Here is a 16,697-nt window from a genome sequence, read left to right on the forward strand (position 1 = left end):
CTAGTTTTGTGTGTCTAGGGATAAGAAATGAAATAGCTTGAAGGAGGCAATCACCAAATGAGAGGCACAGATCCTGTTAGCAAAATGAAGTGTGATCTTCCATGCAGTAGAATAATATTAGGTTAATTTAAACTTATTTTTAAAATTGAGTTATTTTAAATTAAATATTAATATACAGTTTGTGACTGTTTTCATTTATGGATGAAGATGTAAAAATAACTTTTATTCCTTTATTAATACTACTGCTGTCCCCAAAGTAACAATAACAGTTGAGTCTTTCAGATCTTTTTATATTTACATATAAGTATTTTTGGCTTGCTTTGTTTCCCCTGTCAATACTTAATTCCCTTTCTTTTAACAAATTTATCTACCTATTTATTTTATGTAAAAGGAGAAATATGTAGAGAGAAACAGAGACAGAGAGAGAGATCTTCCAATTCACTAGTTCACTCCCCAAACATCTATAGAAACTGGGGCTGGGTAATGCCCAGGAAACTTCTTTTATTCTTTTGTTATCAGAAGGAACAGTACCTATACAAAGACTTGGTAGTATATTTACACTGCAAACAGATGTGCTGGCTTTATGCCACTGCTGCACGTGTCAATGTTTAAGTGACTTAGCCTTAAGTAGTATAGAATATATACAACAATTAAGTTTTGTTCAAAGGCAATTTAAGCCATTTTGAAGTGTACTATTAAATTGATTGGTTGAATAATGAAGGAGTGTTAAAAACAAATTCATAGGTATAAAAAAAGACTCAGGGCTGGCGCCGTGGCACAGTAGGTCAATCCTGCGCCTGCAGCACCAGCATCCCATATGGGCGCCAGTTCTGGTCCCGGCTGCCCCTCTTCCAATCCATCTCTCTGCTATGGCCTGGGAAAGCAGTAGAAAGATGACCTAAGTGCTTGGGCCCTTGCACCCTCATAGGAGACTGGGAAGAAGCACCTGGCTCCTGGCTTCGGATTGGTGCAGCTACGGCCGTGGCGGCCATCTGGGGAGTGAACCAATGGAGAGAAGACCTTTCTCTCTGTCTCTCCCTCTCATTGTCTGTAACTCTACCTCTCAAATACATAAATAAAAGAAAAAAAAGACCCAACATTGTTAAAAGCATAGCTAATAAGTGACAATAAACAAAACATTCTATTTATGATTTAAGTTCAGCAAAATATCATTATCTGCGGGGATATATTTTAGAAGTCAGACACTCCAATATGGAATTTGGGCTTTCCAAGTGGTGACTCAGCTGTTGCACTACATTTGCCCTGGCTGTTCAAATTTATTACTATTTTTTAAAGATTTATTTACTTATTTATTTATTTGAGAGAGTTACAGAGAGAGGGAGAGACAGAAAGGTCTTCCATCCACTGTTTCACTCCCCAAGGGGACGCAATGGCCAGAGCTGGGCCTATCAAAAGCCAGGAGCTTCTTCCAGGTTTCCCACACAGGTGCAAGGGCCTGAGCACTTGGGCCATCTTCTACTGCTTTACCAGGCCATAGCAGAGAGCTGGATCGGAACAGGAACAGTTGAGACATGAATTGGCACTCATATGGGATGCCGGAGCCTAAGGTGGAGGCCTAGCCTACTGAGGCACAGCTTCAGCCCCATCAAATTTATTATTTTTTAAAGAAAATATCTGTGGCAATTTTTCATAATGTAATTTTTTTTTTTTTTTTTTTTTTTTTTTACAGGCAGAGTGGACAGTGAGAGAGAGAGAGAGAAAGGTCTTCCTTTGCCGTTGGTTCACCCTCCAATGGTTGCTGCGGCCGGCCCGCTGCAGCCCACGCACCGCGCTGATCTGAAGGCAGGAGCCAGGTATTTATCCTGGTCTCCCATGGGGTGCAGGGCCCAAGCACTTGGGCCATCCTCCACTGCCTTCCCGGGCCACAGAAGAGAGCTGGCCTGGAAGAGGGGCAACCGGGACAGAATCTGACGCCCCGACCGGGACTAGAACCCGGTGTGCCGGCGCTGCTAGGTGGAGGATTAGCCTATTGAGCCACAGCACCGACCATAAATGCATTTAGTAAATAATCATCCTATATTTTACCAATGTATAATCATGGTTTAATAACCTTTTCAAAGTTACAATAGACTAAACACTGAACAGAGAGAAAAAAGGATGCACTTTTCAGATAACAGGTGTTTTTGTTGGTCTTTGAACTCAGACGTGTCTGACTATAAACTATAATTATGATGTTATATACTTTGCAATATGTGAACTGAGTAATGGAAGATGAGTATATTGCTAAAATTATAAAAAAATAGAATGAACTTTGTTTTCCTTTCATTGTAAAACATTTCAAACAAAAGCACAGGTATCCTATCAACTGGATTTAACAACTATTATATTATTGCTGGTGCTGCGGCTCAATAGGCTAATCCTCCACCTAGCGGCACTGGCACACCGGGTTCTAGTCCCTGTCGGGGCGCCGGATTCTGTCCCGGTTGCCCCTCTTCCAGGCCAGCTCTCTGCTGTGGCCCGGGAAGGCAGTGGAGGTTGGCCCAAGTGCTTGGGCCCTGCACCCCATGGGAGACCAGGAGAAGCACCTGACTCCTGCCTTCGGATCAGCGCGGTGCGCCGGAAGCAGCACGCCAGCCGTGGTGGCCATTGGAGGGTGAACCAACGGCAAAAAGGAAGACCTTTCTCTCTGTCTCTCTCTCACTATCCACTCTGCCTGTCAAAAATAAATAAATAAATAAATAAATGCAGTTAGCATAAAAAAATTATATGAATACAGTAAAAATAAGTGTGGCTGGCTTTGCAGCACAGCAGGTTAGCTGCCACTTGTGACGCTGGTATTCCATACTGAACACTGGTTTGAGCTCTGGCTGCCGTGGTTCCAATCAGCTCCCTGCTAATGAGTTCAGGAAGGCAGTGGATGATAGCTTACTTACTTGGGCCTCTGTCACTCATGTGGGACTCAGCCAGCTTCCTGGGCTTCTGGTAACCATGGAACAGTCCAAGCTGTTGAGGCCATTTGGGGAGTGACCAGCAGATGGAAGACCTCTCTCTCTGACTCTGCCCCTCTCTCTGTCACTGCCTGTCAAACAAATAAATTTTAAAAATAAATGGTAACTGACAGTATTTTTCTACTTCCTTAAGTGAAGAAAAACATCAATGTGTGATTACAGGGAGGCTCCATGCTTCCTGCTGTGGTCTAAATGTTTATGCTATCCTAAAATTCATGAATCCCTCAAGAATGGCAATCATGCCCTTGTTACTGCCAGCACCTTGACCTTGACCTTCCATATCATAGCATTTAAATAACTTACTGGTATTTTAAAGTACCTAGAATATGGTGTTTAGTTAGTGGGCACAATGGATTAAGATCATTCCCAATAATGTGTGTTTAAATGTTTTTACAAAACTTCTGTAGTAGTACTTCATTACTGTATAAAATGGGTATGCTTTCATCAGGTTTCCAAAGCTGTCAGCTTCACAACCCTCAGTGATCAAATCTGATCACCTCTGCATCCCCAGGAACTGACACAGGGCTTGGAATATAGACTTCAATGAACATTTAAGGGAGAATTAAATCTTTTAAAGTGATTACCTCTGTGTTTTTGGTCAGACATTAAAAATGTATAATTCATCTTTTTCTATGTAATATACTACTATACAGCCTTTGAAAGGGATGTAGTAGACATCTATGACTCCATGTAGAAAACTGTTACACAGAAGAAAAATCTGCCAAGCACAGAAAAATACGTATGATTTCAAAAGGAAGTACATATGACTCCACATAGGCATGTGAATGCTCACATCCACAGAATATATTTTGAAGAACAGGTAAATAGTTCTTATAAGAGACTGAGTTGATGGCCGGCGCCACAGCTCACTAGGCTAATCCTCCACCTGTGGCGCCGGCACTCGGGCGGGTTCTAGTCCTGGTCGGGGCACTGGATTCTGTCCCAGTTGCTCCTCTTCCAGTCCAGCTCTCTGCTGTGGCCTGGGAAGGCAGTGGAGAATGGCCCAAGTCCTTGGGCCATGCACCCACATGGGAGACCAGGAGGAAGCATCTGGCTCCTGGCTTTGGATCAATGCAGTGCACTGGCCACAATGCACTGGCCGTAGCGGCCACTTCGGGGGTGAACCAATGGAAAAAGGAAGACCTTTCTCTCTGTCTCTCTCTCTTTCACTGTCTAACTCTGCCTGTCAAAATAAATGAATGAATGAATGAATGAATAAATAAATAAATAAATAAAGATTGAGTTGGTAATGAACTACCAAGAGATCTGGGGCACTTATTCTAGAATGTATCATTTTATAGAGTTTTAAAAAATGATCATATACTACACTTTCAAAAAATACTTTATATAGATATGATAGACAATGTTTTGGAAACTAATAAAAATACCTTGATTCAAATATTGGCTATAATATTAAAGAACAGTGTCATGTAAGTGTATGAATAAAAAGAATCCTTTAGGGGCCAGTGTTGTGGCAGAGTGGGTTAAGCTACTGCTTGCTACACTGGCATCCCCTGTGGGCACTGGCTCATGTCCTGGCTGTTCCACTTCCAATTCAGCTCTCTGCTATGACCTGGGAAAGCAGTAGAAGATGGCCCAAGTGCTTGAGTCTCTGGCACCCGTGTGGGCAACTGGGATGAAGCTCCTGACTCCGGAATTTGGCCTGGCCCATAGAGGCATTTGGAGAGTGAACCAGCAGATGGAAGATCTCTTTTTGTCTCTCCTCTCTGTAACTTTGAATTTCAAATAAATAAATAATTTTTTAAAGTATCCTATAGCTAAAGTAGAAAAATGGTTTTAAAATTTTTATTAATTTTGAATTTATTTATTTGACAGGGAGACAGAAAGAGACAACACACATGAGAGAGCTCCAATCAGGTTGAATCAGGTAGACTCATCACTATTTCCAGACTCTAGACTGCAGACCTACCATCCACCAGGGGTCAGTCTCTAGTCATGACTAAATAAAGGAGCCCGTGGCAAGTTACTTTCTTGAGATACACTCACTGTTCTTTTAGGATTTATCTGTCATCTTTTTGTTACTTTAACTAAAATACCTGAGAGGAGCTTCTTAGGAAGGAACAGATTCATTTGGGCCTACAATTCGGAGGTTCAGAGCTTGAGATCAGGCAGCCTGATGAGTGTGGCAGTAGTAGACACTTGCAGAGAACTGACCACATAGTGAGCACTCTTCTGCCCTCTATGTGGTCTCTCCTTATGATGTTATCATGCTTCAATTATGGGACTCCACCCTAGCAACCTCATCCAATCCAATCACTTCCCAAGAACCTGCACCTTTGGATGCTATTATTGGATCAAGCCTCCACTCTAATTCATCAACCATTAGCACCAATTACCATGCATATAAGACTTTGGAACTCAAATGTCTGCATGAATTTGGGAAGCCAAGTCCTATTCAGTCCATAACAAATCCCAAAGGACCGCTGGTGGTGTTGGAATGGGTGGCTAGTGTCTTTTTTTTTTTTTTTTTTTTTTTTAAGATTTAGAGAGAGAGGTCTTAAATCTGCTGGTTCACTCCACAAATGTGTGGTGGCCCAGGCTGAAGCCAGGAGTCAGGAGCTCCAAACTGGTCTTCAACACAGGTAGAAGGGGCCCAAGTACTTGGGCCATTTTCTGATGCTTTCCCAGGAACCTTAGCAGGGAGCTGGATTGGAAGTAGAGCAGCAGGGATTCAAACCAGCATTCCAGTGTGGGATGAAAGTAACACAAGCAGTGACTTAACTCACTGCATCACAACGCAGGCCCTGAAATGAGTTATTCAATCTCCAAACTTAGCCATTCATCTGGTTGAGAACAGCCTCTCTCCTCTTAAAAACTGGTAGATACCTGCTTAGTAGGTGTCCTGAAACAATACATTTAATGTCATAATCAATAACAACAAATTTTAATGTTGTAAAATATACTGTAATTTTAAAAGGCTATTTATGACACTTATGCTCATTGTAGAAACACTGGAAACTAGAAGAAAATGATTAAAAGAGAAAATATCATACTAGCACTACTATTCAGAAAAAAATAAATCTTCACATTTGATAAATTTTTATTTTTTCCTATGCATACTTTTGAGATCAGAGATGTCTGTATATCTATGTATTTCTCTCTCTCTCTCTCTCTCTATATATATATATGCCCAATATTCTATATGGCTTTTCTTTGGGTTTTATATTTCTTTAACTTTTGTTTATCCACATGGCCTTTTTAACTTAGAATTATAATTATCTGGCTATTAATTTTTATAAGTTATTTATCTTGATGTATTCTATGATGAACCATAATTTACTTAATACTTTCCCTTAATGTGAACTTCAGATTGTCTTTTTGTTTCTAAGATTCATTTATTTATTTCAAAGGCAGAGATACAGAGAGAAAAAGAGAGACAGAGATCTTCTATCCCCTGGTTTACTCCCCAAATGACCACAACAGCCAGGGCTGGGTCAATCCAAAGCCATAAGCCAAGAGCTCCATCCATGTCTCCCATGTGGGTACTTGGGCCATCCTCCACTATGTTCCCATGCCCATTTAGCAGGAAGCTGGATCGGAAATGGAGCAGCTGGGACTCAAACTGGAGTCCACAGGGAATGATGGCACTGCAGGCAGAGGCTTAGCTTTCTATGCCACATGTCTTTTTCTTTTTTAAATGTTGCTGCAATGGGGTGAGGATAAGGAGATTGTTGTACAGGGAGTTAAGCTGCCCCTGCAATGCCAGCATCCCATTATCAGTGTGCCTGTTTGAGTCCTGGCTGTTCTGCTTCCAATCCAGCTCCCTCCTAATGTGTCTGGGAAGGCAGTGGATGATGGTCCAAATATTTGGGCCTCTATTAGCCATATGAGAGACCTGGATTGAGTTCTAGGCTCCTGGCTTCGGCCTGGCCCAGACCTGGCCATTGTGGCCATTTGAAGAGTGAGCAAGTGGATGGAAAACTGATTGATCTCTCCCCTTCAAATAAATACATAAACAATTTTTTTAATGCTGCTGTTGCAAAAAAAAGTATTTTGTGGAAATTTTATTAATTTATTTATATCTCAGACTCTTTCCCCATAGCAGATTTCTAAAAGGGAAATATATCTAATGTTTTTTATATATATTGAAAATTCAAGTTATGACCTAGCATTATACATTTCCTGTCATATATCAATATTTTTCATTATGAGGATCTTAAAAATAGAGCTAGGAGCCAATGTTGTTGCACAGTGGGTTAAGCTTCTGCTTGCAAAGCTGGCATCCCATGTCACAGTGCCAGTTGAGTCCCAGCTTCTTTGCTCCTTGGCTTCTGATCCAGCTCCATGCTAATATATGGGGGAGGGCAGTAAAAGATTACCTAAGTACCCAGCATTCACATGGAAGATGAAGTTTCTGGCTACTGACTTTGGCCAGGTCCACACTGGGTGTTGTAACCATTTGGGGAGTGAGAAAAGATCTCTTCCTCTCTCTCTGTTGCTCTGCCTTCCAAATAAATAAATAAATCTTTAAAAAAATATGGCTAAGAGTTTCATATTATCTCAGCTTTGACAGATGGATTTTGTGTTCCTTGTTCATGGGAATACAGCTTCTCAGACTGGAAGTAGATAGGTTCACAAGTCCAGTCAGACGTATCTGTGTTTAAATTATGTAGGAGAATCAGATTTAATCTCAGCTGAATTATTCAAAGAAACCTAGAAAAAGGAAGCTTAGATCATGCTAGGAAGAGGCAAGGTGAAATAGATATTTCGGGCTTCTAAATACTTTCATTTGAATTTGAGTAGTTTGTGATATTGACAAAAATGTCAATAATTATAAAGATGGAGGTGAGGATAGACCACACCATTCCTATTGATACAGACCCAAACCTGGGTTCATTCACCTGAGAGTCAGTCCCTCACACTGGGTGGAAGACAGTGGGTATTTATTTGCACAGAACAGAGTTGGGTAGCTGCTGAGCTCCCTGAGGCATTGACTAAGGACTGTTACAGATTTAAGTTGGGTCGAGAGGTGTGCAGTCAACTTGTGTGTTAAGTCTCTGGTTGGTCCACAGTGGTGTAGCATTCCTTTTGTTGGTTTGTGATAGGATGGCCAGCCTGTTCTTCAGGCAGGGCTGTGATGGCAGGGTGGGTTCCAGTCTGTCTGGGGCCTCTGTGTAGATGGCTGTTATTTTGTTTGATCAAGGCCTAGGATGCATATAAAACATTTCAAGACAGAGCCTAGCAGTAAAATGTTATCCATACAGGGTAATGGTGAGTGAACTCTGAGTCTTGTGATCTGAGGTCCTATGAGGCCACCTTGACCCATGCAACCCTCCCTTAATTTAGTGAGTTAGTCTTTAGAAAGAGATTGGGGGGCCGGCACTGTGGTGCAGCAGGTTAATGCCCTCGCCTGAAGTGCTGGCATCCCATATGAGTGCTGGTTCAGGACCAGCTGCTCTACTTCCGATCCAGTTCTCTGCTATGGCCCAGGTGCTTGGGCCCCTGCACCCATGTGGGAGACCTGGAAGAAGCTCCTGGCTCCTGGGTTCAGATCGGCGCAGCTCCAGCCGTTGCGGCCATCTGGGGAGTGAACCAGCTAATGGAAGACCTCTCTCTCTCTCTGTCTGTAACTCTACCTCTCAAATAAATAAATAAAATCTTTAAAAGGAAAATTATAAATTATTTCAGATGGAATTCCAAATCCTAAAGAGTCATGATATAGTCTTTTCCAGTGTCCCCAGCACCACTTCTCAATTTCCACTATTAGAGACTAGGTTAGAGTCCTAATTCATAATACGTAGTATGCCATTCCTGACTACTCCAAAAGAAAATGTGTATGTATATACACATATATTATATATACATATGCTTTTTTTTTTTCATTTTTTTTTATTTGACAGAGTCAGACAGTGAAAGAGAGAGACAGAAAGGTCTTCCTTCTGTTGGTTCATTCCCCAAGTGGCTGCCACGGCTGGCGTTGCGCCCATCCGAAGCCAGGAGCCAGGTGCTTCTTCCTGGTCTCCCATGAGGGTGCAGGGGTCCAAGCACTTGAGCCATCCTCCACTGCCTTCCCGGGCCACAGCAGAGAGCTGGACTGGAAGAGGAGCACCGGGACTAGAACCCGGCACCCCATATGGGATGTCAGCGCCACAGGCAGAGGATTAACCAAGTGAGCCACAGCGCAGGCCCCATGCTTTGTTCTTTTAAATACTTGTACTTCTTTCTTATTTCTGGCTTCACACTTTTAAAACATTTTGTAAATGCTATCATAGTCAAACACAAAAACAAAGATTTCCTAGGCTCATAGGGGACATAAAACAAGAACAAAATATACCTATGCTATAAGGGAATATTAACTTCTATTAGGCAGGTACAAAGAATTGAGGACACTACCAAAAAATCAAAACAATTCTAGGTAAATTAAATACATACAAGTAGATAATTTTTGGATTGTCATATAAATATCTCCATCCTCCCCGGGGTCCTAACCTTTCATCCTCAATAATTTGATTCATGTTAAGTCAAGCATTAAATAGATATTATCTAACCAATTATTTAATCAATTATTTATCTTCCCAAATTCACTCAGTCTCTCAAATACTAAGGGTGGTTAAGTATACCCAGCTATTTCTTTTAAGTAATTAAAATGTGCACTTATATTAAGGAAAGTGGAGCTTGAAGAATGAAAGAAGCATTCGATACTGCATGTGCTAACAGGGACTGGTGCAATGCCAGGCCATGGCTGAGGGAACCCGGACTACAGAACGTGCGATGGCAAAGAACCAGCCTGGTCTTCCAAACAGACATATATGCCAATATACAACCCTACAGTCCTGGGGCAGGCACACTGCCCAGTGCCACCTGGCCCACCACCCTCAGGACGCCCGGAGACTCCACGTTCAGAAAAGCCAGAGCTGGGGGTTCCTGAAGGCTGCAAGGATCACAATGCATTTTAGGGTTCCAAGCCCCTCCCCAATTCCCTCATAAACCAGGGTACTTCACAACGTTCATGGAAAATAGGAATTCAATTTTAAACCCAGTTCGGGCTGGTGGAGCAAGGGGTTCATCTGCTGAGACCCTGGCATCCCATATGAGCACCAGTTCTAGTCCGGTTGCTTCCCTTTACGATCCAGCTCCCTGCTAATGCTCCTGGAAAAGCAGCGGAAGATGGCCTAGTGCTTGGGTCCCTGTACCCTCGTGGAAGACCTGGAAGGAGTTTCTGGCTGTTTGCAGCCACTTGTGGATGGAAGATTTCTCTTTATAACTCTGCCTTTCAAATAAATTAAAAAAAAAAAAAAAAAAAAAGTAAATCCACACGTTGCATACCTGTGCTGAGACGTCAGGCGGCCAAGAGCTGGGAGGGCGAGACCAAAGCACCGACTTCGGCCTCGCCTCCCGGGCGGCCCCTGCCGGCCAGCGCAAGGGTGAGTGCCCAAGTCACAGCCGCCACCGTGAGACAAAAGGCGCGCTCAGCAGGCCCCGTTTCACGGGTGCCGAGGGTCACCCCGCAGCCCCCAAAGCAGCGCGCCTCACAGCTCTCCGGCCCGCATCTCCACCTCGCTTATCAGTACCCAGCCTGCCGCTCATCTCCCTGGAGCCCCGCGGGACCTGCGCTCGGAAGCCGACAGGGCCACTAGGGAGCGTCCCCTGAGCACGGGCCTGGACGGCGGGCAGCTTGGCCAGCTGCGGGTCGAGAAGATCCAGCCTCTCTTGAGGGCCGGACGCCCAGCCGCTCAGCGTAGATAACTATGCGCTTAGCTCACCGGGAACCGAAGTCCGAGAGCTTTGGCCCGGCTTTTATTTCGCCCACGCTTTGCCGCCTTGCTTTCAGCTTCTGAGCTTGGCCTCCTGCCACTCAAAACGGCAGCGAAGACCCCACACGCTCGGACCCGTCAGGCTCCAGAGCTAGCCGCTCCGCGACTCCAAATCGCGGCGGCTAGCGGAGGCGCTTTCCCATTGGACGCTGCGTCCCGCCGCGTACAGTCTCCTCCAATAGGAGGCGGAACACCGCTAGCCTAGATTTGCATAGGAGCCATTATATACATACACGCAGACATCTTGAGCCGCACGATCAGAAGCCAATGGCCACGCTGAAGACTAAAACCTCAGTGTACGGCCAACTTCGTAGCCCCGTAGCCCAGTTTACTTAATTTGGTCGGCAGAGCCCCACCCGCCAAATTCAAATGCCTTCAATAAATAGCCAGGGCTGAGCCAAAGCCGGGAACCCTGGCCTTCCAAAATTCGAACATCAGAACGGTATGAAGCCAGGGTCCCCGGAGTTCTAGTTACCAGGTAAGACAAAAGACGGCCCGTGCATCCACTGCCGCCCACCTGAGGCTCCACTGCTCTGGGTCCACCCTCCGGGCCCCTCCCGCGGCAGTAGCCACCCCATTCTGTCGTATCTGCCAAAAGGCGCCCGCACGGCACGCCAACAGCGTGTTCGCAGCTCTTTTCTTGACGTGCTGGGGGCCCTAAAAAGGGCCTTTGGGGGTACTCCGCGGCAGCTGCGAGGCCGGCCTAGCCGCCGAAGCCATAGAGCGTGCGGCCCTGGCGCTTGAGCGCGTAGACCACGTCCATGGCCGTGACCGTCTTGCGCTTGGCGTGCTCCGTGTAGGTGACGGCGTCGCGGATCACGTTCTCCAGGAAGACCTTGAGCACGCCCCGAGTCTCCTCGTAGATGAGCCCGGAGATGCGCTTGACGCCGCCGCGCCGGGCCAGGCGGCGGATGGCGGGCTTGGTGATGCCCTGGATGTTGTCGCGCAGCACCTTGCGGTGGCGCTTGGCGCCGCCCTTGCCCAGGCCTTTGCCGCCTTTGCCGCGTCCGGACATGGTCGTATTACAGCTCTCCTCAGCCACCAGCAGAAGCCAGAATCTGCCGCAGCTGCCGCCGGCGCAGGACTTATAGCCCCTTGCGGCGGACCTGTTTGAAAACAGGAAGACGGTGGGCGGATCTCTAATCTCCACCTCCAAGACTTTCCTCCCAATCGCTGCAGCTGAGAAAGCTCGCACGCTGTGGCCCGGTGTCTTTTTTTGCTTGAGTGGAAAAAAATTTTGATGTTTTGGAGATAAATTTAAAGAACAATTCAAACTGGTATATTCGACCGCTTATACAGTATTAGTTAATAGAATTACACTTTCTCAAAAAAAAAAAAAAAAAAAAAACTAGGATCGCCCGCGCTCCTCCGGGACCCACGTCCCTCCCTCCCTCTCTACCCACTCTCTTTCAGAGCTAAACTTGTTTTTTTTTTACCCTAAGAATGGTAACTTAATACCATTCCTAAATGACTGTAAAAATCGGCAGGAACTAGCAACGTCTTACAACAGATTAGGTCTTATTGCAGCTTTTCAACTCTGGATCCTTTGGAGGGGAGAATGGACATTTTTGATTTTCTCTTTTGTGACCCTGCAGAGAGAGAATTAAAAACCTTTGCATAGCCTAGGCCTGCTCCCACGCGGCGCCTCCTTTTCCCATTCTGCTATTTGTGTACAGTTTGCAGGTTTTGCTGCCTCGCCTCCCTCCTGCCCTGCAAGCACCCACAGTTCTTGTATTTGCTTTTGAACCAAACAGCTGTTGCTATGCTATGTAGCTGACTTATTGTACATTTTTTTCTTATGCCAATCAGATCCAAGGCTCTCACATCTTCCACTTAAAAATTAAAAGTTGTAAAATAAGTGGATGCCACAAGTGTGGTTTTGAAAGAGATTTATACCTCACGTATCAGTTAAAAGGCCACTAATCCTTTCTCAAAAGAAATCCTGAATACAAACGAAAGTTTCGGTTAATTGTCTTGCTTAAGGAGACAGTACTCTCACCAAAGGTTGACTCCCATTAAAAGGCATGGATATTTAGGAGATGATTCAAAACTGCTTCTCAGGTGCTTAATTAATATCTTGAGGAATGAATAGTTAGAAAATTGGATTCAGTGTTCCTAGTCTTGAAGATAAGCCTTTCCTGCAGAAAAGGTAAGAATTTGTAATATTTGTGGCCGGCGCCACGGCTCACTAGGCTAATCCCTCTGCCTGCGGTGCCGGCACACCGGGTTCTAGTCCCTGTCAGGGCACCGGATTCTGTCCTGGTTGTTCCTCTTCCAGTCCAGCTCTCTGCTGTGGCCCGGGAAGGCAGTGGAGGATGGCCCAAGTGCTTGGGCCCTGCATCCCATGGGAGACCAGGAGAAGTACCTGGCTCCTGCCATCGGATCAGTGCGGTGCGCAGGCTGCAGCGTGCCAGCTGCGGTGGCCATTGGAGGGTGAACCAATGGCAAAGGAAGACCTTTCTCTCTGTCTCTCTCTTTCTCACTGTCTACTCTGCCTGTCAAAAATTTTTTTAAAAAAAGATGAATTAAAAGAGCCTTTGGAATGCTTGTTATGGCTGGACAAAATCCTGAATAATGAGACTTTACTACATAATTTTAATCCTTGACTCAAAGGAGGAAAAGCTTATCAGATCTTGAAGAAATGAGAATTATCATTGCAAATTGACTGATTTTTTATATTTACTCTTCTAAAATATCAAATCAGAACTTTTCAAATTAGAAATCTTTGCTTACAAGAATAAAAAGGAAAAATGTGGCCCAAGTAGTAATTTACAAAATCTGTTAGAAGTTTCCCATGATATAGACAAAAATTTAAGCTAGTTTACAGAACTCATTCCAGGGACATCTTGTTATAAACCACATCAGAGTTTTGTATGCCCATTTATTCTGTACATTTAAGAGATATTAGATGCTCGCAAATGTATTTTATTTTCCAAACAACACTTTGAGATAGGTAGGGAAGTTAATAACTTATCCAAATTCAGCTGATAAATAGCAAAGCTGTAAGGCCGCCGCAAAAGACATCAAACACCAGAGTTAAGGGAAAGTTTTATTGTCTGGTGGGAGAATCCTGACAGGCTGGGGGAGAGGGGGAGAGAGTAAGAGGGAGAGGAATCAGGAGAGAGAGAGATCAAGAGAGAGCACAAGTGTGTGTACAGGAAGCAGGCCCTGTTATACCTTTTCTAGGGGCCAGGGAAGTAGGAGCAGTGAATCCCATTAGGGCTGGGGTGGAGCTGACACCTGTGGTTGGGCCATTGGTCACCTGGCTTGTAGCAATGGAGGTGGGAGCCAGAGCCTAGGAGGGTGTCCCAGGCATAGATGGTGCCACAGATAAGACGGCACCATTTTACTAACAAAAGCCAGGATTTGGATGGAAGCAGTCTGGCGCCAGGATGACCATCTTAACCAAAACAGGCTGCTTCTCAGCCTCAGAGACATTTATTAAATCACCACTACTGGGGCAATCATTGTGCGAGGATGTAAGAACAGAGAAGAGTACTTGAAAACTATTTCAGAGAGATCAAATGGTTAATAGGGCAGCAAGAGGTTTTGTTTTTAACTTAAATGGATACTAAAATTCACACAAAAATACTTTTTTAAAAAAGATTTATTTATTTGAAAGAGCAACAGAGAGAGAGGAAGAGACAGAAAGAGATCTTTCGTTTGTGAGTTGGCTTTCCAACTGACAAGAGCCAGGGCTGGACCAGATCAAAGCCAGGAGCCTGGAACTCCATCCTGGTCTCCTACCTGGGAGGCAGGGGCCCAAGCCTTTGGACCATCATCTGCTGCTTTCCCAGGCCCGTTAGGCAGCTAGATCAGAAATGGACTAGCTGAGATTCAAATTGGCATCCATCACCAGCAGCGGCCTAATGGCTGGGCCACAATGCCAGCCCCCAAATAAATGCTTATGTTAGTATGTATGTGCCTTAACATCGCATCAAGTAGCAGCGTTCCTGTGGAGAACGCCGAAATTACCTCAAGGAATTAGAAAAAACACAACAACAAACAAAGGCTGTGGGTCTGCAGTTCAGGTGTGTAGGAACAAGCTGCTGCTGTTTTTCCTTTAGTCTCTGGAGCCAACTGCAAGGATTCTTCCCGGGGAAGTGACCCGCGATGCTGTGACTTACACAGAGCCGGCCAAAGCCAAGCCGTCCGACCCAGTAACCCAGGTCCACAACCTCGAAGACAAGAGAGAGCAGGTTTCAGCGAAGCGACCCTGTTCTCTCCTTCAGGAGATGGAATTCTCACCCGGTCTGCCACTCCTGTTCCAAAGCCCTTAGAACTGAACGACTCGCAGCCCAAAAGCTGCAACTTTGTGGGCACAGCAGTGTCATCTGGTCTACTCAGCACAGCTCCGATGGCCCAGCACCAAGGAGGCCTCTGTGGGAGCCAGCCCCCCATCCGCACCCCCAGCACTGCACGGAGCTGGTATAAAGGCACAAGGCAGGATTTTGCTTGGTGAGCGGCTTTGCTCAGAACCGCGGGCTCTGGAGTCAGCAACCACTTGGCTAGGACGCCGCACTCCAGAAAAAAAAAAAAAAAAAAAAAAAAAGGCCTCCCAGCGAAAGCACAGCAACCTCTGGCACACGTGTGCCTCAGCGGGGGCACCTCTGGCTCCAGCGCTTCGTACTTGTGCACAGAGCAGCTCTGCCTCCAGACTTGGACTGTTTCCAACCACGTTTCTTTATTTCTTAGGAGTTTATTTCTCTGGGAGCGAGCGCGGACACAGAAACATCAACATCTGCTATATTCACCTGGTTTCCTAAAGCGGAGCACTCGGCCCCCCTGAGTATTCATATGGGCGGCTATGTAAATGAGGACTAGGCGTTTGCTCTTTTGATTGGACACAGCTGCAGCAGGCCGTCCCTCTGCAATCCCGCTGGTTGGGAGCGGAGCCTGCCTATCATTGACCACTGGAGCCGCGGATGTTGCGGCGCCCAATGGGAAGGCGCTACCTAGTGGCCGCAAAGAGTTTGTAGGCAGTTCCGGTAGGGTTCGCTTCATTCGCGGACCGGACTCGGTTGGTTGTTTGGCTTTTTTTCTTTTTGCTTTTTTCCGGCCTGGCTGGCGTTTGAGGTTAGAGGTGAACATGTCCGGTCGTGGAAAGCAGGGCGGCAAAGTGCGGGCCAAGGCCAAGTCCCGCTCCTCCCGCGCGGGCCTGCAGTTCCCGGTGGGCCGAGTGCACAGACTGCTGCGCAAAGGTAACTACGCGGAGCGGGTCGGCGCGGGGGCGCCCGTGTACCTGGCTGCGGTCCTGGAGTACCTGACGGCCGAGATCCTGGAGCTGGCCGGCAACGCCGCGCGCGACAACAAGAAGACGCGGATCATCCCCCGCCACCTGCAGCTGGCCATCCGCAACGACGAGGAGCTGAACAAGCTGCTGGGGAAAGTGACCATCGCGCAGGGCGGCGTCCTGCCCAACATCCAGGCCGTGCTGCTGCCCAAGAAGACGGAGAGTCAGAAGGCCAAGAGCAAGTGACCCTGGCGCCGCCGAAAAGGGAGCCGGCTTCCCCCCGCCAAGCCTCTCTTCGTCGCCGTCCCGCAGTACTCTTGACTGTGCTGGATGTCAGGGGGGTCCGGAGCCAATAAAGTCGGTGAAAATCGTGTAGTCGAGAGAGCTGTGTAGTCGCCGGGAACTGGTGGATGACCCCGGGGGAGGGGCGGGCAGACGGCACTGCTGGATCCATCTGAGCCGCCCACGAACCGCCCTGCCCCGCAGGCCACCCGGGGGCGTTACGGGGAGAGGAGGGCGGCCTGGAGGTGGGCAGGGTGGGGAGCCCCCCCTGGCCCGCGGGCCGAGAGCAGAGGCCGAGTAGGTGCGGCGCGGCCTACCCTGGAGCGTCTTCCCAGGGCCTTGGCTCCCCTGCCCTGTCTGTAGTAAACCAGAACCAAGTTCTAGGCGGAGAACCACCTCCTGGGGCCTGAGCTAGGCCATACTTTTCAAAAGATGGAG

At 46.5% G+C, this 16,697-nt stretch overlaps 3 protein-coding genes across 4 annotated transcripts in view; 1 reads left to right on the forward strand and 2 right to left on the reverse strand.

Annotated features, from left to right (window-relative positions):
- GUCY2C (guanylate cyclase 2C) overlaps window positions 1-10,781 on the reverse strand; it is a 118,844-nt gene extending 108,063 nt beyond the window's left edge. Inside the window, exon 1 of one of the 2 annotated variants that reach the window (XM_051850284.2) lies at window positions 10,694-10,781. The gene's annotated coding sequence lies outside the window, so the exon portion shown is untranslated. Of the gene's footprint in view, window positions 1-2,894; window positions 5,445-10,693 lie in introns of those variants that run through there. The other variant, XM_070049419.1, reaches the window with a different exon arrangement.
- H4C16 (H4 histone 16) lies at window positions 6,166-13,726 on the reverse strand. The gene has a single exon (XM_070049439.1). It carries the CDS (start codon window positions 11,757-11,759, stop codon window positions 11,448-11,450), a length of 312 nt encoding a protein of 103 aa, XP_069905540.1. The 5' UTR covers window positions 11,760-13,726; the 3' UTR covers window positions 6,166-11,447.
- Window positions 13,727-13,826: 100 nt separating this feature from the next.
- Window positions 13,827-16,352, forward strand: H2AJ (H2A.J histone). Its single transcript, XM_002712652.5, has one exon. The coding sequence runs from the start codon at window positions 15,834-15,836 to the stop codon at window positions 16,221-16,223; it is 390 nt and encodes a 129-aa protein (XP_002712698.1). The 5' UTR covers window positions 13,827-15,833; the 3' UTR covers window positions 16,224-16,352.
- The last annotated feature ends 345 nt before the right edge of the window (window positions 16,353-16,697 follow it).

This window comes from Oryctolagus cuniculus, chromosome 9, assembly GCF_964237555.1.
Source record: "Oryctolagus cuniculus chromosome 9, mOryCun1.1, whole genome shotgun sequence".
NCBI lineage: Eukaryota > Metazoa > Chordata > Mammalia > Lagomorpha > Leporidae > Oryctolagus > Oryctolagus cuniculus.